The 26529-nt window shown below is 35.0% G+C and overlaps 1 protein-coding gene across 2 annotated transcripts in view; it reads left to right on the top strand.

The window, feature by feature from the left end:
• Positions 1-26529, top strand: part of GABRG2 (gamma-aminobutyric acid type A receptor subunit gamma2) — a 77048-nt gene that overhangs the window by 26201 nt on the left and 24318 nt on the right. For both annotated transcript variants that reach the window (XM_081036112.1, XM_081036111.1), the window contains exons 5-6: positions 2409-2491; positions 5201-5338. In XM_081036112.1, coding sequence (XP_080892238.1) covers positions 2409-2491; positions 5201-5338 — 221 coding nt within the window. The remainder of the gene's footprint in view (positions 1-2408; positions 2492-5200; positions 5339-26529) is intronic.

The raw sequence follows: 26529 nt of genomic DNA on the forward strand, positions 1-26529 counted from the left end.
TAAATATTTTTATGCTGATGTTTCTCATTGGTGAGATTATATTATTAAACAACATAATAGATACATACAGAGGCTTAAAAATCAGACAAACCTGGCTATAATTCTTAGCTTTATATTATACTATCTGTATACATTAGGGTAAATCTCCAGAATTTCTACATACAGGACTTGGTGTCAGCTATCTGGTAGCAGGGGTCTTGGTGCCAGAAGACATATCTCAAAACTTTATTTGTATAGTAAGTTGTAAGCTTGATGTTTTTACTTGGTTACATTTTTATTTACAGGAATTAGGTGGGAACTGATGGAGATTACTGGGAAAGAAGGCACCACCATCCTCACGACACACCTCCACCCCCCAACTAAGCAAACTCTTATATTTCATTTATTCAGTTTCTATAAAATACAGACAATGATTCTTGTCTTACAGAGCTGTTATAAGGACTAAATTGGGTCATATATAAGCGCTTAACATAAAGCCTGGTATATAAGAAGCACAGCAGATATTAATTTGTGTATTTTTTAGTAAAAGATATGAATATGACTCTTCTACATCTTAATATCCTGGAACTAATTCATGTTAAATGCCCTTGTCATATTTTAGGCCTTGTGTAATATCCAGTATATAAAATAAAATATTTTAAAATGGCTTCAAAACTTTATATTAGTTAAACAGAGTTATATATGTTGCTAGGAAAAATGGCCACAATTATAAAAGAAACTCACTGCGTATATTTTGAATTCATCATGGGTCTTATTAAACCAGAGATAAGGTATGACTGAAATTAGAATTTAGTGGAAATCAGTTTGTCTGATAAATCAGAGCTCAGTGCAGCTTCTGAAACGTTAAGTCAGTCACACTATCACAAGTCCCCTTATCATTCTCATAACATTATAGTCATATTTTCACTTCTATCAATTTGCAGAATCACTACACAATATTTCATTATGAAAACCACCTCAAATATCACTCATAAAATTCAATCAAAGTTTGAATGAGTTGCCAATCTATATTGAGAGACGATTTTATTCTTGTTCGTATCTATAAGGAGTTATGAATGTGTGTGTACATATAGATATGTATGTATGTATTTATCTTTGTTTCTGCAATCAACATATATTATTTTCAATTTTAATAATTCCAGATTAATTTGGAGAAATAATACCAAAACTATTGAATTTAATTATAATTTCACTTATGAATAAAACTAATCTTTTCCTTGGAAGCGTGTGTAATTATTAAGTAAAAATGATTAAAACCTCTAGTTTTGGAGACAGACAATCTTGGGTTCAGATCTCAACTGTGCCACTAGCTTTGTGACTTTTTGCAAGTTCAAGTACAATCAAGCCATAAAAAAACTTACTAAATGAGAGAATAATTCACCTTAACAGTATGATGTAAACAATTAACAGCTGCATGATTATTCGTTATGTTTTAAGATCAGTAATTACTCTACTATACCATAGAAAAATAAAATCTACCCAATTAAATATTATGCCAAATTGTGAAATATTTTAAAATAAACAAATGTTCATAAAATAACTTTATGACTTCAAGATTGATATCATTGTAAGAAATATAGCAAACAAACACGAAATTTTAAAAATCATCAACTCATCACCAGTACAATTTTAGAATATTCAAACTTCTCCAGAGGTGGACAAAACATCTGGAACTCCTTTAAATTTTCTCCCTTATAGAGTCTCAGCCCACACTGAGATCCAGAAAACCTGTATGATTAATAAGCACTCCAGATGTAAACTATCTTAGACTCATTGGCAAATATTTTTCTAGTATGTCTGTGTATGTATATTTAAAATTTTTTGTTTGCCATTAGATATTTTTCTATTCTATTAAATCCTATTTAATTACTTCACAGTGTTCCATTATAAGAGTGCATAATACTCCATTGTGAAACAGGTATTTTTCAAATCACATACAGTAATTTAAAGCTAACAGCTAAGAAGTACTTACAAACAGAAGTTCTGCTTTAATTAGCAGATAAGATCTGAGAAATACCAACATTCATTTACATGCAAACAGTAAATGAGTTTAAGTTCTTAAAACAGTTTGTTCTATTAAGAAAGTTAAACATATTCACTTAGCAATCTCATGTGTGCAATTACTTTGCCAAAATAATTACGTGATCATAACTTTTGGATAAATGGATTTGAGGTCAATAAGAACCTACTGTTTGGTCTGTTAAAATAAATGGACTACAATAAGTCTTAAAACAATTTTCTCTTGGAGTTGGTGGATTTCTTCAGTAAGAATCACCTTGTGTTATCAATAAGAATGTGAGATACACTATCCAGAAATAAAGAAGAATGGTCATTAGAAATTGTGTTAATGTACATTTTTTAAAACTGTCTGAAATCTTTCTATTTCCATTTCACGTCTTTCTATTTAGGCTGACTATCGATGCTGAGTGCCAATTACAGTTGCACAATTTCCCAATGGATGAACACTCTTGCCCCTTGGAGTTCTCCAGTTGTAAGTAATTCTCATTCTATGTTTTGTATTCCCCTCTCACCAATCATCTAATTGCAATGTTAGTTAATTGGAAGATTCACAGAAAATGCAAAATGGCATCAAGCAGTGTTGCTGATTTTAAAGATGTTGACAGTTTCTTTGATCATAACCAGCTTGTCCCTAGTAGAATGATTCTTGCAAAAAGGGACCTAATTTATCAGGAATTATAAATAAGTTTCACTGAGGTGTAAACTCTTAATAAATTGGCAGTGGTTGCCTGGAACCCTTTGTTGAGAAGAATTGTGGAGCCAGGTGGGGACTAAGTAGAAAGGGTTAATGGTGAATTATACATCCCCCACTTCCACCACCACCCCATGGGCCCAGGAGAAAAGAGAAGCAGTGTATTTGCTACTTATTTTCTCCCTTACCTTTCAGGATGCACAGAGATCCAACAGTACTGTTTGCTCATTCCAGTTTGTGTATAACTGTTAAAGATAACAAAACTGAAAATTACCTCCTCATCCTCCTGGAGTTGTAGCAATATCTGGAACTAGTTATCCACCAGTGACTAAAAGACTGATTTGGGATTTTGTATGGGTAGAGTTCAAATCCCAACTCCATCAGTATAGATTTGAGCAAATTACTAAATTTCTCAGTGAATCCTCATTCCCAGGTATCCAGCAGAGATTATAAGACCTGTCTCACTACAATATTGTTTTGTTGATATAATACATGCGAAATGCTTGGTATGCAACTTCACACACAAGATTCAATAAAGAGCTCTATTATTTTTATTCTTATCATCAGATAATAAAGTAAAAAGATCCATGATGACCCTAACAAAAATTATGATAAGATTAAGATTTAGTAACCTTCACAAATATTTCCTGTCTGAATCAAAAACAAGCCTGATTTCCCCCAAATGTTTGCCTCACTACTTGTTCAGCAAACATGTCAGGTTGCTCACCTCCTCCTTATTTTTGGTCTGCCAACTGTGCAGATCAGGCAGAATGTCACAAACTGATTGTGAACTTTAAGTTTTTATTTTTATAAATACAATTTCCCATTCAAGAAGTAAGGATGACTTTTAAGAGCCAACTAAATCATAACCATACTTAAAAGAAGAAAAAAAAAAACGATGACAGAAGCAAACATTTTTTCATCATTACATCAATTCCAGAGGGAATTAGAGGAACAGTGTCAGTATATATCATATATATTTAGAAAAGTTTATATTATAAAGACTATTCACATGTTGTACTTCATCCAAGAATGGAATAGTTTTTAAGTGAAAGCTTCCTCAAACTTTAGGAAACTGGACTTACTTTCTTTTAATTTTCCAATCGGGACCACTCTTCTCTCGAGTCACTAAAGTTTAAAAACGGGTGACTTCTGTGACATTTGACTGACAACTGTCTTCTGAACCCAAACACAACTTAATATTACTTATTTCTATTTAAAAAAAAATAAATTCCCCAATACATTTTCCGTGGGAAGTTCCCCAATATCATTATTCTTTTCCTTAGTTTCTACCACAACCTGCCCCCCCACACCCCTACTCCATAGCAATCTGGGGATCCAGCTTTCTCTTTTCTTTCTTAATTTATAAACACATAGTAGAAAAAGAGTTGGATCAAAATCAAAGAAATGGAGAAAATATAAGGCATTTTATACTAAGTAATCAATCAGCCTTCATAATCAATACTTATCTTTATATAGCATTATTGGTAGACACACATTTGAGATGATTTCTTGTTTTTTCTTTAAAGTACCTATCTATCTATCTATCTATCTATCTATCTATCTATCTATCTATCTATCTATCTATCATCTATCTATCTATCTTCTATCTATCTATCTATCTATCTATCTATCTATCTATCTATCTATCTATCATCTATCTATCTTTACTTAAGTTTGTTCTACAGTTTACTTAATAATGTTTATCCATTAAATAGATATACACTGACCATCGATTTCATGAAGTAAGTACTATCATCATATCAATAAAGAAAAAAATAATTTAGAAAAAATAATTCAGACACCTGTCCAGGGTATCAGGGCTAGGAATTGTCCTGCTAATCACTGCATCATCAACCTCTTTCTGTTCTTTTGGCTGACAAAAGTGTCCCTTCAGAATCTACAAAGTGCTCATTGGTACCTCCCCTTGGCATTTCCACTTACTGCTTTTCATTGTAGCTTTCTGTGTATATTAAAATGAAGTCCCAACAAATTGAGAAAGTAGAGAGAATAATGTAAATAGTTGAGGTTATTTTTTCAACCATCTCCCACTCCAAGTGCATGCTCTGGGGAGGAATTTGAGTCTGCTCTTCTCCCAATATTTTCTGTTTCTCCGTGACTCTCAAAATCTTGCCCTGGTTGACTCCCCTTCACCATGAAACAATGTCTTGCATATGTACTGTTTATTACATACCAGCCACTTTTTGTATCTTACCCCAATCTATAAAGTGTGCATATATTATATATGAAACCATGTATATAGTATACCTTCTACACAACTTAGTGACTTTCAATGGTAATTCTGACCTCATGATTTTTTAAATCTAACTTCCAGTTAAGAAGTGATATCACTGTATTTATTTTCTCTACTATGATGCTCTTTAGTCCAGGATCCTCACTAAGTCATAACTCTCAGTACCTTCCGCAGTGTCTTATTCCTGGAAGGTGATAAATGAATATATATAATAAGTACTTTCCATCTCATGGCAGATGGCTATCCACGTGAAGAAATTATCTATCAATGGAAACGCAGTTCTGTTGAAGTGGGTGACACCAGATCTTGGAGGCTTTATCAATTTTCATTTGTTGGCTTGAGAAATACCACTGAAGTAGTGAAGACAACTTCTGGTAAGATGCCCTTGAAAAGAAGTTTGAGTGACTCTTCCAGAATTAAAATTCTGGTATATATGATTCAGAAGGCTTTTCAATACCAGTCTACAAATGATATTCAGAAAATTAAATAATGTGTTTCAATTTGCTAGAGAAAATTATCATTGGTCTTCTAGCGTAATAGATAAACATAAATGGATGCTATCAAGTGGAAGCAAATTGGATTCTAATTGAATTAGTAAATTATTTGCTTAATTTCTTTAAGCAAAAAAGAGTAGCAATCATTTAAAAAGAAGAAAATATTTATTAGGTATAATGTTTCTTTTAGGAAATATGTTTCATAATAGATGGGAACAGAAGCATTTAAAGTAATCACACAGAAAAAAATAAACTTTTCACAAATGCAGAAAAGTGACTGGAGTGGATATGGACTAATTCTCTGTTCAGTACCTTAATATTTGAACTGACTCCATCACTAGATAAGGGACTGCACTGTGGTATCAAACAGGCCTGGCTTCAAATCCCAACTCCATCAGTTACCAGCTGTAGATATTGAGACAATTACTGAATCTCTCAGGGGATCAGCTTTCTCAGATAACCAATGCGGACAAAAAGATCTGCATCATAGGCATACAGTGTATAGGGAAAAAATAAAATAAAATAAAATGCTTAGAATGGTATGTGGCACTTAGTGAACAACAATAAATAGTAGCTTTATTAATATTAATTATAATCATCAAGTGTGCATGATACCTAGTGTGGTCAGGATTTCAGATTTTTCAAGAGAAGTTAAAAATCTACATTTTTATATTAAAAATCATGATTTTAATGGTATTAATTTATTGGGAAACAGCAACAACACAACAACATTTGGGGCAAGTTAAACATAGTTTCAGACTATATCTGTCTCATGAATGGACAGCATGAACCTTTTGCAATGATGAATATATTACTCTAGCTACTCCTTTTTAAATTACATAAATTTACATATGTCCCAATTTCAACTACAAGCATCGTGTTCTCATAGCTTGACATCTATTAAGATGTGTTTTTCCATGAGTTAAGCTGTCTTCTGTTGATTTACTCACGCATACCTGATTTATTTCCCCCTGGAATTTATACGACATATTTTTCTATTGACTAATTTCGAATGAAGGCCTTCATCTTTTGTACAGAGAAAAGCAAATTTAAGACCTACACAAAGATGGAAACCTAATATTTTACCTTCATAAACAGCATCCTCTAAGTCAAAGTGCTATCTGGCCCTGACATTATTTTTGGCATTTGCACATTTCTCCTAAAGACTCTTTTATTTTGCAAAAAGAATCTGAGAAAAGGTCAAAGAAATGCTAAAATATATTTTTGAAAAGTAGCCTTCTGCTCCCTTATTCACTGGAAATCCTGACTATTAAGTACTAGAATGGTCTTTCATTTGGTGCCAGAAAAGATTCAGGATTGCCTTAGAACTGAAGTCTTCCACCTGTGAAAGGTAGAACGTGTGTAAAAACCATCTCCAAGTCTGCATGCTTCCAGAATGAGACATTAGACATTAACTTGTTGTTCAAATTTCTATAATTATTCTAGCACCCTAAAACAGAACCTACAAATTCATGACTAGCTGATCTTTTGTTTAGTCATTTGAGCCCAGAATAGCATTAAAACAAAATTGTGGTGAGGGAAAGGTTGGCTTTATATCATGGGGCCTCAAATCATCCCCTTCCCAATGTCTCATATTGAGAATGATCTAGAGAATTAACTGTCTATTAAGAGATACTTACAGAAAAAAAAAATAGCTACTTACATAAAGTACGGCAAGAAAAATTACCATGACGCCACAAAGCTATTAATCTTCCTAGGGAATTCAAAGCAAATGTGCATTGATATCAGATTTGATATTGAGTAGCATTATTTAATTGATGGCATCAACTTCTTGTGAATTTTAATATGGTAGCTAACTTTCACATTGGTTTTCCTGTCCACTCCCTGCTCTTGCTGGTTTGTGTTTTGTGTACAGTACTATTTCAATTGCCTCTGTAAAGAGAAGGGCTGAACTAAAACTTAACATCAATACTAAGAGGCAGTATGGTTCTTGTGATGGTTGATTTTGCAGCAAATGGAAGTTTCTGCATTGGCTTTTGTTTGATTTCTGACGCCATTCTTATCATCAAGCATAGCTCCATAACGAGTTAATATCTACAAAGAAGTTATATTAACAACTTTCTTGGGACATTATAAGAAGATAAAATTTATAGTGCTTTTGAATCTTAGCCATTATTACAGTGTGGTTTTTCTCTTAGACTTATAGTAAGTGAATTTAAATTTCTTTAAATTGTATTTAGTTAAATGATTTTTTAAAGAAAATTTCATGTTAGGACCATAACTGAAATATCAGAAGTGTTAGATATAAATGGAAGTGTATATAAAAATATCATAAAGAACCAATGTTTTTAAATTTTAAGTGCATATATTATGTTCCCCAGACTCTGAGTATATTGAAAAAGAGAGAAAGAGAGGTATTAGAGAGAGAGGAAAGTACAGCCAGCACCTAAGTAAAACATTCCCTTGATGTAAACAGAAGGATAGAGGGAGTATTCCACAGGAAAGAATTTCCTACCGTGGAATTCAATGCTCTTTGATAACCCTTGCTTCCACCATTTGAGTCATCTTCTTACCACCAGCTGGATCAGTATCACACTTGAGAAAAATATTGCCCCTGTGGCAGACTGACAAAACTTGAAGAATACCTTTAATCCATAGTCAATACATCAAAACAGATTCTGGACCCATGATTTCTCCTCCAAACCATCATGTCTTCCTGATTGTTCTATATCTGGTAATAGCACCATCATTATCCCAGTGAGCCTGGCATGAACACTCAAAAGTCACGTCTCTGCCTCCCACATTTAATGAATCATGAAGGCACTTATGCCTCTGAAATATCTTGTGTAACTGTCCTCTTTTCAGTTGCCATCATCACTGTCCTAGTTCACGATTTTGTCTGTTGTCATCTGGATTGTGTTGGTAGCCTATTAAGTCATGTCCCTGCTGTCAGCTTCTCTCTTACACAATCTGTCCTTTACCCATTAATCATAAAAGCTAGCACTTACTGAGCACCAACTACATGCACCATAGTAAACACATTACACAAATGACCTATTTTCATTCTCATAACCATAGTCATAGTTACTATCATCTATACCGAGGGTATCATGTGGATGAGGAAACTGAGACTTCTAGAGGTTCATTTATGTACTTTCAGGGATCAGTTATGAGAGCTGGGATATAAATTCAAGTGGCTTGCTCACAGACTCAGGTCCCTAATCACTACACTAGGTTATTTCCACGGTGGCCGATGTGTCTTCCTGAAGAAGCACAACTCCCATCATGTCTCAAGAATTCAGTAGGTTCAATTGAGCACAAGCTATTGTTCCTAATATGTAAGCCCCTGGTCTCAGGAACTTTCCAGCTTTGTTTTCTATAATTTCCTGCTTGTGCTAGAACTAATCTGTTACATTTTCCTGAATATAACCAGCCAATCCCTTACGCATGTTGAATCTCGGTCTCCTTTCGTTTTTGAATAGCTTCTGCACTCATCCCCACTTTCTGTGATGACTTTTAGGCTTAAATAAGCAACAGTTCCTTAAGGAGGACTTTACTGACCTTACCACCAAAATAACTTCAAACAGTTTTTAAGAGTGTGCACTCTTGATGCCAGGCAGCTCACATTTGAATACTGGCTTATATAAATTATTTAATACATCTAAGCTCAATAGCACCGACATTGCAGGGTTGCTTTGAATATTATGTAAGAACTCCATTTAAATCACTTAAAATTACCTGGCACATAGAAAGGACTCAGTAAATGGAAGGTATGATCATTATTATTATTATTATTCATCGTTATTATTTCATTAATTCCCCTTGCAGCATTCTCAACCATGTTATGAAAATACAATTTCTGACTTTTGTTGCACTCGTTTTATTCCTCCTTTTCTGACTCTTCAGACCAATTAATCAGAAACTTCACAACAGAAGGCTTCTTACAATCATCTTTGTATCTGTGATGGTATTAGTATGGTGGCTTACTTAGAATTGTTAATTAGTAGGTAATTTTAGAATTGATTACTTGTGACAATTATATTGATAAAACTGTACATTTTCCCTCAGTTTAATAAGCACTGCATAATTCTATTAAATATATTCTCCATTACTCAGTGTTTATTCTAAAGTAGAAGCTTCTGTTCTTTCTGGTGATGTTCCGATTGCCAGGTCATTAAATTATCTACATGAATTTTAGTATCAAACAGAACTTTGTTACTTCATGTTCTCATTCTGAAATGTCGCTAGAAAAGTGGGCAAATGAGAGGAACTTACACTCTCGGGGTCTAAATGCCATCATTCTGTGTTAAAAACAATATATCTCATCCTTCCTATATAAAATACCATTAAAACTTCCATATTGTCTTTAGCAATGGAAACACATTCGTGTTTCATGAAATATCTTCATTTTTTTTTTTTTGGCAAACACATGTACATTAACTATTACTTACTTTCTTTTTATCTTGAACATCTTTTTGGCTTAGATTCTATGTTCTAGTTATATTTTCCTGATTTCCATTACAAGAAATGCATAAACATTAAAATCAAAAGTCCACGTACTACTAACTTCATCTTACTTTCTAACAGTGACAAGCAGACCATGGTTTTAGAAAAGCCTGCTCCATGGATGAAGTCCCGTTCATTACTTGATTTCCAAAATATGTATAATCCACCCTATGTCTTTAAATCTTGCCCACCATTCTCCCACCCTGTCCTTTATCTTCCCTAAGGTTTTCTGAGCAGGTTACACCTATTTCCGGTCTTTGTGCCCTAGTTTTTTTATGAAATACCAAGCTCAAATCCAACCTTATCTGCCTATTGCAGTGTATATGTACTAGTCAAATAATTCTCCAAATAGAAAAAGGAAAAAAAAGCTCCCACCTTCTAGGTTGTATTTTAATAAAGACGACTTTTACTCATCATTGAGGTGAACTATTTTGAGGTAAGAAAAAAGCAAATTTTAAAAAAAGATACAAGTTAACAGTAATTTTTTCACTGAAGAGGTTGAAAAAACAACAAAATTTTAGAAACCCAAATGATAAGAGAGAAATAAACACCTCCAGCGACAATCCTACAGTTTCTCATTACTTTTGAGTCACAGTAAGTTGTGGGCCCATTTTAGTCAATAATAAACTTCTCAAACTACTTGAAGAAACATAAGATCTGAAAGTAAATCAGTGGACGACTGTGCAGTAATAGATTTTTATTTTTTTAAGCCTCAATTCATACAATTTAACTTTGGTTTCAGCAGAGAAAAAATATATAAATTAATGTAAAGAGAGCTGGGCCACGAACAGCCATGGGGAAGCCATTTGGGATGAAAGTTTCTTATTTATAAAATAAAGCATTTGACTAGATGTTTCTTTCGAGTTCTTGTCCTTAGAGATATCCATAACATCTGATGTAACAGAGGTTATAGAATAGATGTCCTAATGCAGAAGCAACTTTCTTTATAAATTAGTGTTTTCCTAGAATGTTTTCCTTCATTAAGTTTTTGACATGTTTTTAAAGCAAGTCAAATGTGAAAAGTCCTTTAGGTTTTTAATTTAGGGGTAATAACACACTCCATCTAATTATCTATTTTGTTATTAGTGATGTGTCTTTCTCTCGCTCTCTCTCTCTCTCTCTCTCTCTCTCTCTCTCTCTCTCTATATATATATATATATATATATATATATATATAATATATAAACCAACATTTTTAGTTGTTATTTTCTTTCAGTTGCAATACTTCAACATCATATATTGCATTTAAAAACCTCACATTGAAATTTTATATTTCAAGGTGGCTCTGACACATAATGGGGAGAGGTAGAAAGAGGTTACATAAAGTCACATGAAATGGAAGGAAAATTGTTTGGTGTCAAGGTGACACATTTCATTTCCACATACATTCCATTGGCAAGAGCTAGTTGCATGTTTCCAGGGAGATGAAATGGGGCTGGGAAGTATAGCTCCTTTGTATGCTAGGAAGTGGCAACGGGTTTTATGACTTTCTAGCATTTCTGTAACATGCATATCCTTGTATTTCTCACAACAAACCTCTGAGAAAGATACTGTCTTTCCATCTGACAGATGAAGCAACTTCAATTTAGAGGGGCTAAGTAATTTGTTCAAGGATGCTCAATAAAGCAGTTATTTATATAGATCCCAAATTATTATCCTACTGTTTCTCTGAAACATATTAGATAAAGAGATAATTAAAAGGTATCCCTAAGCTTGATAATAGGTCATTTTACAGAGGTAATGAAATGAAGTAATAGCACTTAATGTGATAATCATATACATGCATCAACAAAATGTTAACCTGCAGGAATAGCAATTATATTTACACGTAGCAATAATATCAAGTGAGAAACAATTTAGCAATGATATCCTTACATTTTTCAGAAATATATTTACTGCTTATGAGATAATACCGGACAATCAGCTGTAATGCAACTTCTAGAGCAAAAATTAATATCAGACCCGGTCTTATATTGTAGTAAAATAAGACCGGGTCTGATACTAATTTTTGTTCCAAAAGATGCATTAGAGCTGATTGTCCGGCCAGGTCTTACTTTGGGGGAAATATGGTATTATTCATTTGCTAAGTGGACCTACGAGTTATAATCCAAATCTGGCCTTAATTAAGAAACTGTTGGATGCAATCTATTTGTATGAATTTGTTCCTTGCATAAAAATCTCATCAGTAAGAAAACATAATAAAAGGTTTGCATAACTACTATTTACAGTAATTCTGAGGATCACTATGTTATTTTGGCAGTCTATCAAACCCAACCAGGTCAAAATAATATTAATTTTTATCCAAGTTTTTGGTGTTTCCTATGTCATTTGAAAATCCTATTTTGCTACATTTAAGACATGTTCATCATTGTGACTGATACAACTAACAGAGCTCTCCTGTCCCCAGCTGCTGCCCCAAATAAATGTAAAACATTAATTTTTAAAAATATAGATATGTGAGTGAGATGATGGACACTGAACCTATAGTCTGTATACTCAAACTAATTGAAGGTTCCTTTCACTCTATTTAGTGCAACTGAATAGTTTCTTCATTTTACTTTTACATTTTCAGAAAATGATGTTATTCACCATTGCTGATATGCAAATTTAAGCATGTCAGAGACTGAAATGAGCAACAAATAGCAATGAGGAAAATAATGTGTGTGTGTGTGTTTTAAGTTATCTTTCTTTTCTTTAAAAGAAGGGTTTTATAAGGATCACAGCACACTACAGTGCATAATAGCCCAGACAAGAATTTTCTGGGGCTACAAGCTAGGGCTGACCAGAATTTATCTACCATTCTCACCTGCCACTCCTATAAGCTATTTCATTTAGCAAACCAACTCATCCATTCAAGAAGGGCAGAAAAGCCCAAGGGAAAGAGAATTTATAAATATGTTAAACCTGACTTAGTGTATTATTTTTATTTACTTTTATATATGGGTGTCTCTGCTGTTCAACAAACTGACACTGCTTCACATTTAACATATAAACCACATCATAAATGTCCAAGTTTTCACATTTGTCTTCCAATATATCCACCACCACGTTAGCTACTCTTTGCTATTAATATAAATCGCCTTTCAGAGTAATGACAAAAAGAAATACTAAAAACTAATGCTTTTTTTTAATTACAGTTTTTCTCCCATCCCCACCACAAACCTAAATGCTTTGCCCACACATGTTTCTCTAGGTCTTATTTTGGGGGATGTATCTTTATTTATGAATACTGAAGTACAATAAGTGACATTGCTGATAATATGAAAGCTCCAATTTAAACAACTGTGTTTACTGGAATAGTTTCCAAGCATAATACCTAAGTGCTTGTACTCATATAATGTACAGCACCATGCACTTTGGTTTTCATCCTTGTATCCCTTGTTCACTGGTAAGTGGTGAAGAGCTATGTAGTATAAAAGATAGTGTGTAATTCATGAGCTGTGTAATAGCTGCTTGTTAAAGAGATACTGGAATGATGGACACCAATTGTAACCACCTAATGATTACATTTTCTTAGTTGATTTCTTGTTACCAGGATCAGTGACTGAGAGTAAAATTAGATTGATAGGAAAATAAAACGTTTGGGCTAAATCTTGACGATCAAACTGCATTGTCACTTTGCTTATAGAGAGATTACTCTGAAGAGGTAAAGTCAGTGGTTATAAATTGGTAACCAATTGTATAACTTCAGCCTAGAGCATGGGTTATTAGACAAGGAAATAATTAAATTTTATTTATTGTAGTCAATGTTGATAAACTTAGAAATTTCATATGAAAGTCTTAAGCATCTTTCTATCTTCAACACCTAGGTCTTCCTTTACATTGAAAACGATTGGGTAGAGCTGAATTCTCACTTGTCCCCATAGGTGAGCCACAATCTCCAGTTTACCAAAGTCCCTACTACTCCGTGTTGTATTTTTAAGACTATATGTCTTTCTTCTTCAGTTACTGTTTCTTTATTTTGAAAAAAAAAAAAAATTATGTGCCTCTCTATCTCTATTTAAAATCATGGAAAATGAAAGATAATGAGAACACATATGTGTCTGTGGAAATGAATATAGCTTACCTTTAATAGACAAAAGGGATTTTTATCACAAAGCGACACTCTAAGAAGTGAAAGTGAAAAATATTACACAACCAATGTTTGCCTGAGGAAAGTCAGTTACAGAGAAGTGCCAGAACCTGGCCAACCTTGGTCTCACTTGCTTTTTAAATTCTACAGTTGGGTTTTGTTTATCATAATTATTTAGTACATACAGTTGAAATCAATTTTAGGTTCATTCAGTTTATCTCTGTGATCCACATTCATGGAAGACGGACTTTAAAGATAAAGCTCTGAAGTTTCATATATGGATATCAGATCACCTAGTCTTCTTTGTATTTTCCTTTCTTTTCACGTCACACTAAGCAGCTAAAAGCTTTGTTGCAATTTTCCTTCACAAAACTGATATAGCAGTCTTGCATAGCCAATTAACACCTTTTCCTGTTGTACTTTTCTGAAGATGAATACAGTTTACGTTCTGCAATAAAGCCCTGTTCTTTTACTTAATTTTTATTTATTTATTTTTTTCATGAAATGAGACAGCTGGATATAGAGCAAAAAACTGTGATTCCTATTTAAGAGTTCCTTTGTGGTTGTGCTACCTCGAGCCCGTCATTTTCTCTTTTAGCTCTCAATGTTTTCACCTCAAAATAAAAAGTCAGACTAGACTGAAATTGAAGGTACTTTTTACCCCTAAAATGCTGTGCTGTATGTCCTGATATTTAGCAGGTCTGTCATAAAGCAAACTTGCGGTGAAGTGGATATTTGGGTTTTCCATGTCCCCATGCGTTCCTAACAAAATTTTTCTCATTTTCTTATTCTATAAAACTCAAAAATTAACATATCCACTTTATCCATCATGTATAGAAAACTTTGGAGTCAACTGTGAGGGCAAGACACCCAGGGAATTGCCCTAGAGATGGTTGGTAAGTTAGTTAAGGTCTGAAAAAATGAACTTGGCACAGGAAAAACAGGTTCACTTTGGCTGTGAGGAGCGAGGGTGGATGCTCACTGAATTTCCTGTGAATGAGAAATTGAGGGAGTGTGGAGACAGGACAATGGCTATGGCTTGGCTTTCTGAGAGGAGAAAGAACAGACACTCAATATCCTCAAACAGCTACTTGCAATCAAGAGTGCATAGTATGACCTTAATTAATTATTTTACTTTTAACACCTTAGTTATATAAATTTGGTACAATGCTGTGAATTGGCAGTCCATTAAAATAGGACTGATACTACCACCTCTACAATAATTAGAATATGATGTACTAGCATTTGTAAGCCATATATATACATATACACATATATACATATATATACACATACATATATATATACACATATATACACACATACATATGTAATGTCAATATCATCTCCTTCACTTTTCACAGTAATTCTGTTATGTGATACTCATTTGCCAGGTGAGATTATCATGCACAACCGATGTTGTAGAAATATGTCCAGAGATGGTAAGGACCTTGTTCAAAATCAGAGTACGTTACTAAACAGACACTGTGTTTCCTGACTAACAGACTGATTTTCTAATCCAGTGATGATGAATGCCAGGGCTGTTTCTGAATTCATGTTTGTAGAAAGGCTTGTTTTCAGCCATTTTTCTTTATCTGGTGTGTAATTTGTTTTCTCTTTATTGTTAGGGCATCTATCTATCTATCTATCTATCTATCTATCTATCTATCTATCTATCTATCATCTATCTATCTATCTATCCATCCATCCTCTATCTAAAGCCAATTGCATACAAGTGTGGCAGAATCAGACTGTATTGGTCAGTTTAAGCTAGACAGCTATGGCAGCAAATAGCTCTCAAATCTCAGAGATTTAAAACTAAAATAACTTAAAATCATCATATTGCATGTATTGTCCTTCCCTCTGTGCTTTTTCATTCTGTGGCTTGCCATTCTCATGGCCAAAGGGGGAAAGAATAAAAGAATAAAACGATTCTTAAGGTTTCTGGCTTGATAGGCATGAGTCACGTGGCTCACCTGGGGAAACCCAACGTCCATGGGTGGGATGCATGTTTTGCTTTATAAAAGGGCCACCAGGGAAGGATTCTGGAGGTAAGAAAGAGACAGAAAATATTCTGAACTCCAAATCATAACCAAAATTCACCATTAGTAGAATACTTTATGCTATACATGATCTGTGTACTTGGCCATGCAAGTAAGTGTCAGGCTAAGTCACTCCCAGCAAAGAAAAGGAATGACTTACTCTCCAAGAGAAGAGACCCTCGGCATAAAAATTTCTCTCACTGTGAGAATTATCTTCTTGAAAAGAGACTGTTTGGGGTCAAGCCTGCGTCACTTTGTTGATGACCTAGAGCCATGGGTTCCTATCTATGCAACATTGGCTTCAAAAAGAGCTGGTGAGAAGAAATGATATTAACATGATAATGATTGTAGGGTGATGGGAACTGTCATATTTTATAAACATGAAAGATGTTCCCTGCTGTACTGCTGGGACAGCTTTATTAATTACAACAAAAACCAAGTCCATAAATATTAGTCCCGTACTAAATTCAATTTTACAGATATTAGGCAGTGGTAACTTCTAAGAAACAATAAACCAGAATCACCCTCTTGTCAGGAGGAGGAAGTAATTGAACATGATTTAATAAAGAATGGCCACAAAATAATGAAAAGGTCAGGCTGTCTTGATTGCTGTTACAAAAAAAAAAAGAAAAAAAGAAAAGAAGTCCTGAATATCTCTACTAGTACTGTGTAAGAAAAAGAGTATAGAGTAGTTTCAAGTAAAACTTAAGTGTTTTATTTAATCTTAACAATGAGCTGTAATTTTAACCCTTCCCTCTACAAAAAATTCTTAAAATTAATTCTGTTTGTCTGTTTTATAGATGAAGTACGTAAAGTGTAGTATTACCAATAGTTTAACACATTTTCTTGTGGCCAGTTATTAGCAGAACCAGAACTAATTAACAAGCATCTATGTCCCCAAACCATTGTTCCTTGGTCACTACCTAAGACTGATCTAATATAAAAAGGAATTTCCATTTCATTGGCTAACACTGAATAAGTGAGTACTAGGAGATTTTTTTGGTCCTAGAAATCTGCCACTATTAATCTATACACAGATAGATGATGATGATGATGATGGTGGTGGTGGTGTTAAAATCATCTTTCATTGGGCATTGCATGTACTATGTCAGGAACTGTGCTAAGCACTTTAAAAGATTCTCGCAAACCTGCAACAACTTTAGAAGGTAGATCATATTTTTATTTCCATGATCACATAGCTTGTAAGTGGCAGAGACAAGATTTGAACATGTAGTCTCAAAGAGGGCCACAGTATATTTGCAGAAAGTAGTGATTTCTTTTTTATTAAGAAAAAGTCTATTCATATGAACAGGAGCGTGTGTGTGTGTGTGTGTGTGTGTGTGTGTGTGTGTGTGTGTGTGTGTGTGTGATATGTAATAAAGATAAAGAACACGTTTTCAAGGTACCTCATGTCACTTGCACACCGTAACAACCTAATATGTTTTGTTATTCAAGTTGATGGCAATATTCAGAGAGCTGGTAATTGACAGTAACCTGATATGCCCCGTTTCTTTTTTACAAAGATATGAATACGAAAGTAAAAAGAGTGTCTTGAACAAGGCTAGTTGAAATGGTTCCTATTACTAGAAGTATCATCTATGACTGAAACGAACACTTTGGATAAAAGTACATGGGTACTGTATTAGTAAAACATCACTTTTAATAAAATTTGTAAGGAGAGGATACTGGGCTAGCAGTGAGATCTGTCCTTAAAGTCTTAGCTAAACTTATTAATAGGTGTACACACCTGGGCAAGCCATTTAATCTATCAGACCTCACCTCGCTTATCTGTCAAACAGAAGAATTATAATTGCCCTGCCAGGGTTTCTACGAGACTTAAACAAGGTAAGTATTTGAAAATGCTTAAGAAATTGTGAGTAGCTTTGGAAATAGATGACAACGTGATCATAATTTAATTGTATCTTTCCCTCTTTCTCATCCTTTTCTCTAACCCTTGAGGGGGAAAAAAGAAAGAAAATGTTTCAGTATGAAAATTCTAGGCATATTTAATGATGCTGAAAAAAGGGATTTATAATTTATAAAATGTTTATAGAAGGTAGTGACTGATGCAGTGATCTACTCCTGCTTGCTTTGTAACCTTCCATTTGGAGTAATGAAGGGGAAAAAAGCTGAACTGTGCCCCAAAAGGGCAGAAGTGTGCGTGGGAGTGCTCTTTTAATAGGTGTCCTGTAAAATGGCTTTGGAAGAAAAGTGCTTGAGGATTTGGGGAAGAAGTATTAAGTTGGCTTGTTGACTGACATGACTAACTTGGAGTTGTGCCCTCTCTCTGTCTCTGTCTCTGTCTATCTCTCTCTCTCTCTCTCTCTCTCTATCTCTCTCTCACACACACACACACACACACACACACACACACTTGCTAGATGCATCATAGGAGTTCATTATTTTCTATACCACTCTACTAACCATACTGTATGCCATAGTTATATAATAAAGACAAAACCGCACAAATCAAAGAGACCTTGGACTTGCCAAGTCAACTTCCCTTCTTTCTGAGATTACAAAAATGAAATCCAAAGAAGTGAAATGGCTTACCTAAAGTTTCCCAGCTAGTTTCACAGTCAATGAAGCACCTAATAATTGTGTGTTTTTTTTTAGATCTCATTCCAGCAGACCTTTCCCAAACCTCCCTGTTAAGTTCTGTAACTCAGAAGCTTACTTGGGCAGGTCCTCTCTCTTGCTTCAGGGATTGAGATAAAATAGAATAAAGAGGGAAAGAATGAGTGAGTTAAGACAAAAATCTATGTCTACTTCTGTGTTTGCTAGATTTTGGCATTCAATGCTTTCTGGGGAATACATGGCACGTGGCTTAGCATTTTTAAGTGTTTGTAAATATATTAATTAGAATATATCATGGAGTGGTGCAAGACACATTTTGGTAAGAGTCCTAACACCCAGGTTCCACTCTCAGGCCTTCCTCTTACTTGCCACATTAACTTGATCAACGTATTTTATCCCTTTGGGGTTCGGTTTCTCATGAGAAGGGATATATGACAGTAGCAGGTATCTTTTCTCAGAGAGGTGTGGAGAGAGCCAAATGAGATAGCGGCTGTGAAAATGCTTTATAACATTTTGGGACCATACCACATATGCAAGGCATCACCGTCATTGCTTTAATAATTATCTATAAAGCTCTCTGTAGATTTGAAGTTCTAAAGTCATGCCTTGGAGTTAAGACTTAGGAAGTATCTTTGTGCCAGTAAGGAAACTGAGACAAAAAAAAAAAATCATTTATCACAGCACCAGAAGGAGGAAGTCTGGGAGTATGACTCAGGTGCCTGAATCTCACTCTTGGGTTCCTGTGATCAGATTTGTCATCAGCACTTAATGAGGATAACAGACTGATAACAAGCCAGGGTGTTATTAAAACAAGACAAAAGTCAAAATTCCTTTTTTTATATACTTTTGGGGCGGGGGGACTGCTATTAAAATCTTAAACCTAAATGTGGAAAGGAAAAGATGGAGAAAGTTATACTCAGAGGAAGACAGAGGAATGGAATTTGGATGCCCCCCTAGGATTAATACATTTTCATCTTTTAAAGCCAATAAGGGACACATAGCGTTGGACAGTTTTGAAATTGCTAAGGGTTTGTGAGAGCTGAGCAGGCTAAATTCAGTCCTTTAACTTTTCTGGGAATCAAAAGTGAAACTTTTGGTAACCACTAAACTATTGTCTGTGTCTATGAGTTTTTGTTTCTCATTTGTTTGTCTTGTTCTTTTGTTGTTTTTGGTTTATATACCACATATCAGTGAAATCATAGGGTTCTCTGCTTTTTCTGTCTGACTTATTTCGCTTAGCATTAGGGGGGTGGGGGGAGGGAGATGAGGGTAAGGGGGATGAAATATATGGTGATGGAAGGAGAGGTGACTCTGGGTGGTGAACAGACAATGGGATTTATAGATGATATAATACAGAATTGTACACCTGAAATTATGTAATTTCATTAACAATTGTCACCCCAATAAATAAATTTAAAAAGAAAGTGAAACTTTTAGATGAGGAATTCAGGAGAGAAAACATTATGAAATTAGAATTCATGTAGTATTTTAGAGACAAGTTTTAAGACAATCATCCTCTCCTTTTAATACATTCAGCACAGTCTCCTGCCTCCAAATCAGGATACAAGGAAAATGATAAAACTCTGCATAAGTGCCGGCCTCTGTTCTGGTTGGGACCGAGAAGCAAATGCTTATTTCTTCTTGAAAACCGATAGCCTTGTTGAACCTTTCTCCCAGGATAATTGTTGTCTATTTTAACACATCACAGTTATCCCATATTGTAATAATTAATGACATGATGTATTTATTGAAAACATACTATAGGTAACAAACTGCCCGTGGCAATTTCTGCACAGTATCTCCTTTAATCCCCATAAACCTCCAAGAGGATAGATTACTACCCTCCTTTCAGAGATAAGAAAACTGTAACTCAAGGAAATTAGGTACCTAGCCCAAGCCCTGACATCCAGTAAGAGAAATAGAGCATTTGAAATCAGATGGAACCAGCCACAAATCCCAGGCTCTTAAACATTCTGCTCTGTAGGATTCCTCATGAGGATGCCTTTGGTGAGAGATAGGGAATGAAAAGAAAAAACAATCCTGCAGTTAAATTTTTCTTTAAAACCACTGTAAACTGACACTAACATGCCTAGGAGGCACGCACCAAAATATTATTAGTTTTTGCCAGAGACATGTGCTTTAGTTTCTCAATCTTGTTCCCTTACCATGTGTTACTAATGAAAAGAAAAATTTTAAAGGTCATCTGACAGGCACCTGAATATTTTAAAGGTCATCTGACAGGCACCTGGTACCTGAAAGTACTAGGCATGAAAGTTCCAGGCTTCCTTTTCTCTTAAAGACTTATTTACTGTTGCATTTCACCAACGCTTACAATAGTCATAAACTCAATATAGATTAGGGATTCGTGCAAATTAGTGGGTAAACCCACTTAAAACTTCCAGGGTAGAAAACATACTGGTTTCTTCATTGGTTTCTTTTAACTGGCTTAGGATTCTCATTGTTATTAAAAACGATGTACCTCACTTTGTTAAAAAAAAAAACTAAAGAAAAACATTTTTTGCTATTGATATGAGTACTAATATGATTTAATTCTCTCAATTACCCCATGCAGTAGGTATCAACATGGCCATTTTACAAATGAAAAACTAGAGGCTCAGAATGGATAAGTAACTCACCCAAGGGGAAGAGCCAAGATTCAGACTTAGTTCAGACTGCAAAGTCTGCCTGGATGCATTTGTGCAATGCTACTTACTACACTCTACTGAGAATGGCCAATAGCTCTCGTTAGCTCCTCTCTTTGGGGTCAACTGAGTTCACTTCATTTGGTTATTTATTCAGGGCCTCCTATATTTCAAGCACCATTAATAGGTCTCAAGGCGATACATTGGACCTGGGTCTTGTGCACAGTCCAATGGAATAACAATGAGGAGTATCTAACTGAATTTTAAATAATTTTCACATGAATCTCTATGTGACAAGCCTAATGAAGCATCACACACAAAAATCCATACCCTTCACTACAGCAGAGCACATTAAGGCATACATGCTTCAATAGCATGTAATCCTCATTTTTTCTTTTCTTTTTCCTGAATGAGGAAACCATTCTCCTAAAAATATCTCAAATTCTTAAATACCTTAGTATATCCTTGGAATGTAATTTGAAAGTATTGGGTACAGTCTCCAGTTGAAGAGCTATTGTACTTCTTCATTGTGACTGTTCCAGGGGCTTATTTTACCCAGTTGCCTAGCTCCACCCACCCCTCTTTCTGGCAGTGGAAATGGTGCCCCAGGCCTGCAATGCCAAGTGCCACCCAGACAGAAGTTGATGGGAGAGAGGTGTCTGCAGAGACCAACTGTCAGCCCAGCACTCTGAGCACTGGAGTTCGCCGGGGAAGTCTTTGCTAAAATGTCCACTAACGTGATGCTGCCACAGCCGTGCCAGCCTAATGCTGAGTGAGATGCTGTATGGTTTCTAGTTCCCTTCTCCTCTTCTTTACATTCAATTTGTGGTCCATGAAAGTACCAGGCATGAGCTTTGCATCCAGAGAAATCTGATCTGTCTGTAGCTCTAGATAGGATAGGCGTTTGACATTAGAGCTAATCTTTCAATCCACCCATGGTCCCTCAGGAGTCCTCTCTGTGGCCTAAAAGAATAGATCATGGTCCAGGAGGGACATGAGCTTTCCTTGAGACCCATCACTCTAGGATTGAAATTTCTCATCTAACATGACACTATACCTACGAGGATTCTCTGTACCATGGTGAAGTTAGGAAGTTGCTGTCAGTATTCCAACACTGTCGCTTTTCTTTGAATAATGTTTCTTCCTAGCCTAAGGGGCAGCCTTGGGAGAATTCTGGATGAGGATTCAGAAACCCCACTCTCTGGTGCCATGTCTGCAAGATGCATGGACTTGGGCAAATTGCTGAGCTACTTTCCATGCCTATAAATAAGGATTGAAATATTCTATTCAGCCAACCATATAAAATCTTTATATTAAATGAGATTAAAAGATGTGAAAATGGCTTTGTAATTGCAAAGCGCTGTATAACTCTATAGGATCATTTATACACCATTATGCAAGGAAACTCGCCAGTTTATATGAAGAATGCCCATTAAAACTTGGTACGAAATCCAACATTGCTTTCATGAACCTAGCTATTCTTCAGTTAGTTACTTTGTTCATTATTCATTCCGTATTCCCTAAGCATAAATAAAACACAAAATATAAAATATAAAATAAAAAACATAAAAACAAAATAAAAAAACATAAAATAAAACATTGTAACAAGGGATATTAGGTTAAAAGTTATATGAAGCATGGATCTCACTTTCAAGAAACTTAAGGACTAATTATTTTAGTTATTTATTCAAATAATTATAACACTGTAGAAGCACTTTGTACTCCCCTTATTTAATTCACTTCAAACTAGTGTACATAGCTACCCTTTCCATTACCTCTGTGGAAAGTACTGACTGATGTCCACGGCAATTTGAACACTTAAGACTCATGGGTTACTCTAGTACATGTTTATGTAATTCTGTTGAATTTAACATTTACCCAGAATCAGGTGAATTTCTGCCCAGATCTGTTTATAAATGTTGAATTATTTTAATGATGTATTAAATATTACCCAAAATCTTATATTTAGATGTGGGCTAACTGTAAATTATTACAAAATATTAAAACAATTTTACCCTTGATATTTTTCAAGTGGATGAAGTGAGATGTGATTTAAGTATGAAAGGTGACACTGTGATAAGAAGTGGGCAGAGTCTTATTCAAAGAAAATGAGCCTTGAATTTATTTCTTATAATGGTGGATAAAAGATATAGTTTCAAGGTGTTTATGTTAACATGAATTTTAAAACATTGTATAAATCCTATTTATTAACACGATGAAGGATCACTTAAAATTAACTGACCTACCCACAAGCTCTCTATATTTGATGAGAGGGCTTCTCCTTTCTAAGACCGAACACAGATAAAATGCCACCAAAGGACGTAACTTCACTGTTAATCTCCCTAGCAGCTAGCATAAGACCTGCTAGATGCTCCATAAATATCTGTTGCAGAATTGAAGGAAGATAGCTGAAAGAAAGAATTGTGGACTCAGAAGCTTTTGCCTGAATTTTGAAAATTGGAGAAGTTAGGTTTGCCAGAGATGCAGACAGAGCAGAAAAAAGACCGGCGTGTCCCCTTGAGAGCAAGAGACTGTTGTCTCATGTAATGTAAGGTTTGTAGGCATATCTCAGAAAATGTTTCAGAATTCTGGGCTTGCACTTCTCGCAATTGTTGGCCTTCAACAGAGAGTGAGAATATCAATTTCCGTTTTTGCTGAAAGATCTCAGTTTGGCAGTTGAATGCCTATGCCTGTAAAATGTGGAAGGGCTGAAATAAAAGAGTCACAGAGAAAGTATGCATACATGTATAGATAAATTGAAGCTTTCATTAGCTTTGCCATGTCTTAGTGTTACTGGAGGCAAAAGTCAGGTTTTAAAAAGTTCTTAACTTTAAATTACAAAAAGAAGCATAACAGAATTTGTGGAATCGAATGAGTTTGAAATATATCTTTCCTTATTCCACTAGCCTAGAGCTTGAACTATTTGGCCGACTTTATAAAGTGCACCCCTACACACACACACACACACACACACACTAACACATATGTTTATTTTAAAATCTGACCAAATATGTACTTACATGCTTTGAAGTAATTTTGACTAATTCAGAATTAAAAGAAACTGGCATTGATTAAAATGAAGCAGAAGTTGAATATTTAAGTGTGAATATTTAAGAAGATGATTGTTATCACAATCTGGATTATGGGACAGTGGCAATCACGTGACCCTGCTTACCTTGGAAGGGAGGGATGAGTGATTTTCTACCACAGTTCTGAAAGAGAGATGAAGGCAAGTATGTGTGAACTGCTCGAAGGACCGTACGAGTGCGGAACAACTGGTAAAACGCTTAGGAATTAATGACAAGAGATTTTAAACTTGTCCTTACGTTGCCATTGAAGCACATTATTCTGTCTTAGGTTGTTTGAGAATGAGAGGATATTTGAGCAAAGGCAGTACAGTGCAGATTGTCACAGAGTCGGGTCAGCCATGTTCTTAGTCTGGCTCTGCCATGAACTCGCTGTCCTTGAACAAATTACTTTAACCCTCTGGGCCTCAGTTTCCTCACCTTTAATTTGGGTTCAATATGACTTTTTTTCATAGGACTATCGTGAAAATAACAACAACAAACCATATATAAAAGTGAATACAATGCCAGGCAAATATTGTGTTCCCTAAACTATAACTATTAAAAGTCCCTCATGTCTTCTCCATATTATGAAATCTCAAGCATTGGCATTGATTTAAAAACTAAAGTTTGCATTTCATTGTTGTAAAAATAACATGACTTGGTCTCAACTCATTTGGCAGAGAAAACTGACCTGAAAAGACATGGAGTTTGTTATAGACTTTATTCTATTCAGTATGAATATTCATGTATTTTCCACATGCGTAGTGTTACTATTTTAAACTTTTTGTTTTTTTAAATGGCTTCAGAAACACATCAATCCCCAAGAGGTGGAGGATAAAGGATTTTATGTCTTTACTTAAATCTTTGCAATTGATCCAGACGATTGTGTTATCCACTCATGTCACTCATTAAAATGACTTATAAAGACAATTGATTTTTTTCCCCTTTACAATAATGAAAAGGGCTTTGAAATAAAAAGAGGAAGTATTGGAATCACTCAGCTGTTGCTCCATTCCAAAGCCTTGTTACCTGGTCCCCTATCCCTTTGATTTTTTTTAGAGCATGAGTTCTCAAAATATGTTATGACTATTTCAGCATCACTTCTGTTCCTTATTCAAAATGTAGATTTCCAGAGCACACCCCAATCTGTAGAATTAGAATCTCCAGAAGTATGGCCTTAGAGTCAGCATCTAAACAGGATCCCGAGGTGATTCCCAGGCATAATCGTTTGAGAAGGGCTGCCGCAAATGTGAAGGCTAAGCTGGCCTTTTTATTTCCTCTTGCATTAGTGACTAAGTCTCACCCCATCAACTTTCTTCCCATATGACATTATGTAATGCATTCCGTATTCCTGCTTCCAGGGGTATCATTTGAAGTTCCTTTTATTTTATCTGATATACTTGTCAGTTCTCTAGCATACTTAGCTCTACCTTTCTTATTATTGATGGTTCTCCCCACCCCGGGCTTTCTAAGCAGCGGTCTTGGAACAACTCTTGGGAAATGAAAGTGAATTAACCTTCTTCAGAAAATTAATCCAGAGAGAACAAGGAATAGTAAGGAAACTCTTGTTCTCATTTTAGAAATGGCAGGAATGTAACAAAAAATGTAGTTTTTTCTTACTATAACATCTGACAAAAGTTATTAAAAGGTGTGTGGTGACACAGTGGTCTCTATGGTCAAATAATATATAAAGCTTCAAATGTTTCAAAGGTAAACATCTAAGTAGATGTTGTTTTGTTTCCTTAGACTCATTAACTTCCAAAGGCCCTGGTTCTTCAAACATGGGGGAAACATGGCTCAGGAGCTGGACAAATTGAAGTTTAAATCACAAACCCACAATTAACCAGTTTAGTGACTTATTCATGTTATCTGTCTTAAATGGACATTTCTTCATCTATAAAATGAAAAACTAATATGGATAAGTAATGGATAAATAATCCAAGTTTACTGGGATTAAATGAATAATGTAGAGAGCAAAATACCATGCTTGTCATTTTGCAGTTTATGTAACAGAAGACTATCTTCAACCCATTCTAGAACTGCATTCTTTTGTTAGGAAAATATCAGCAGATGAGAGAAAAATCAACATGCACTTGGCAGTATCGTCATACACAGTACAAGTGGAAGGTACTAGCCCTGAGAAAACTAAATTGTTTGCTGAACTACCTATGGATAACTTCTGTGGGTGTCAGTGACAATGTAA

Source organism: Rhinolophus hipposideros (genome assembly GCF_964194185.1).
Source record: "Rhinolophus hipposideros genome assembly, chromosome: 23".
In the NCBI taxonomy this organism is placed as follows: domain Eukaryota; kingdom Metazoa; phylum Chordata; class Mammalia; order Chiroptera; family Rhinolophidae; genus Rhinolophus; species Rhinolophus hipposideros.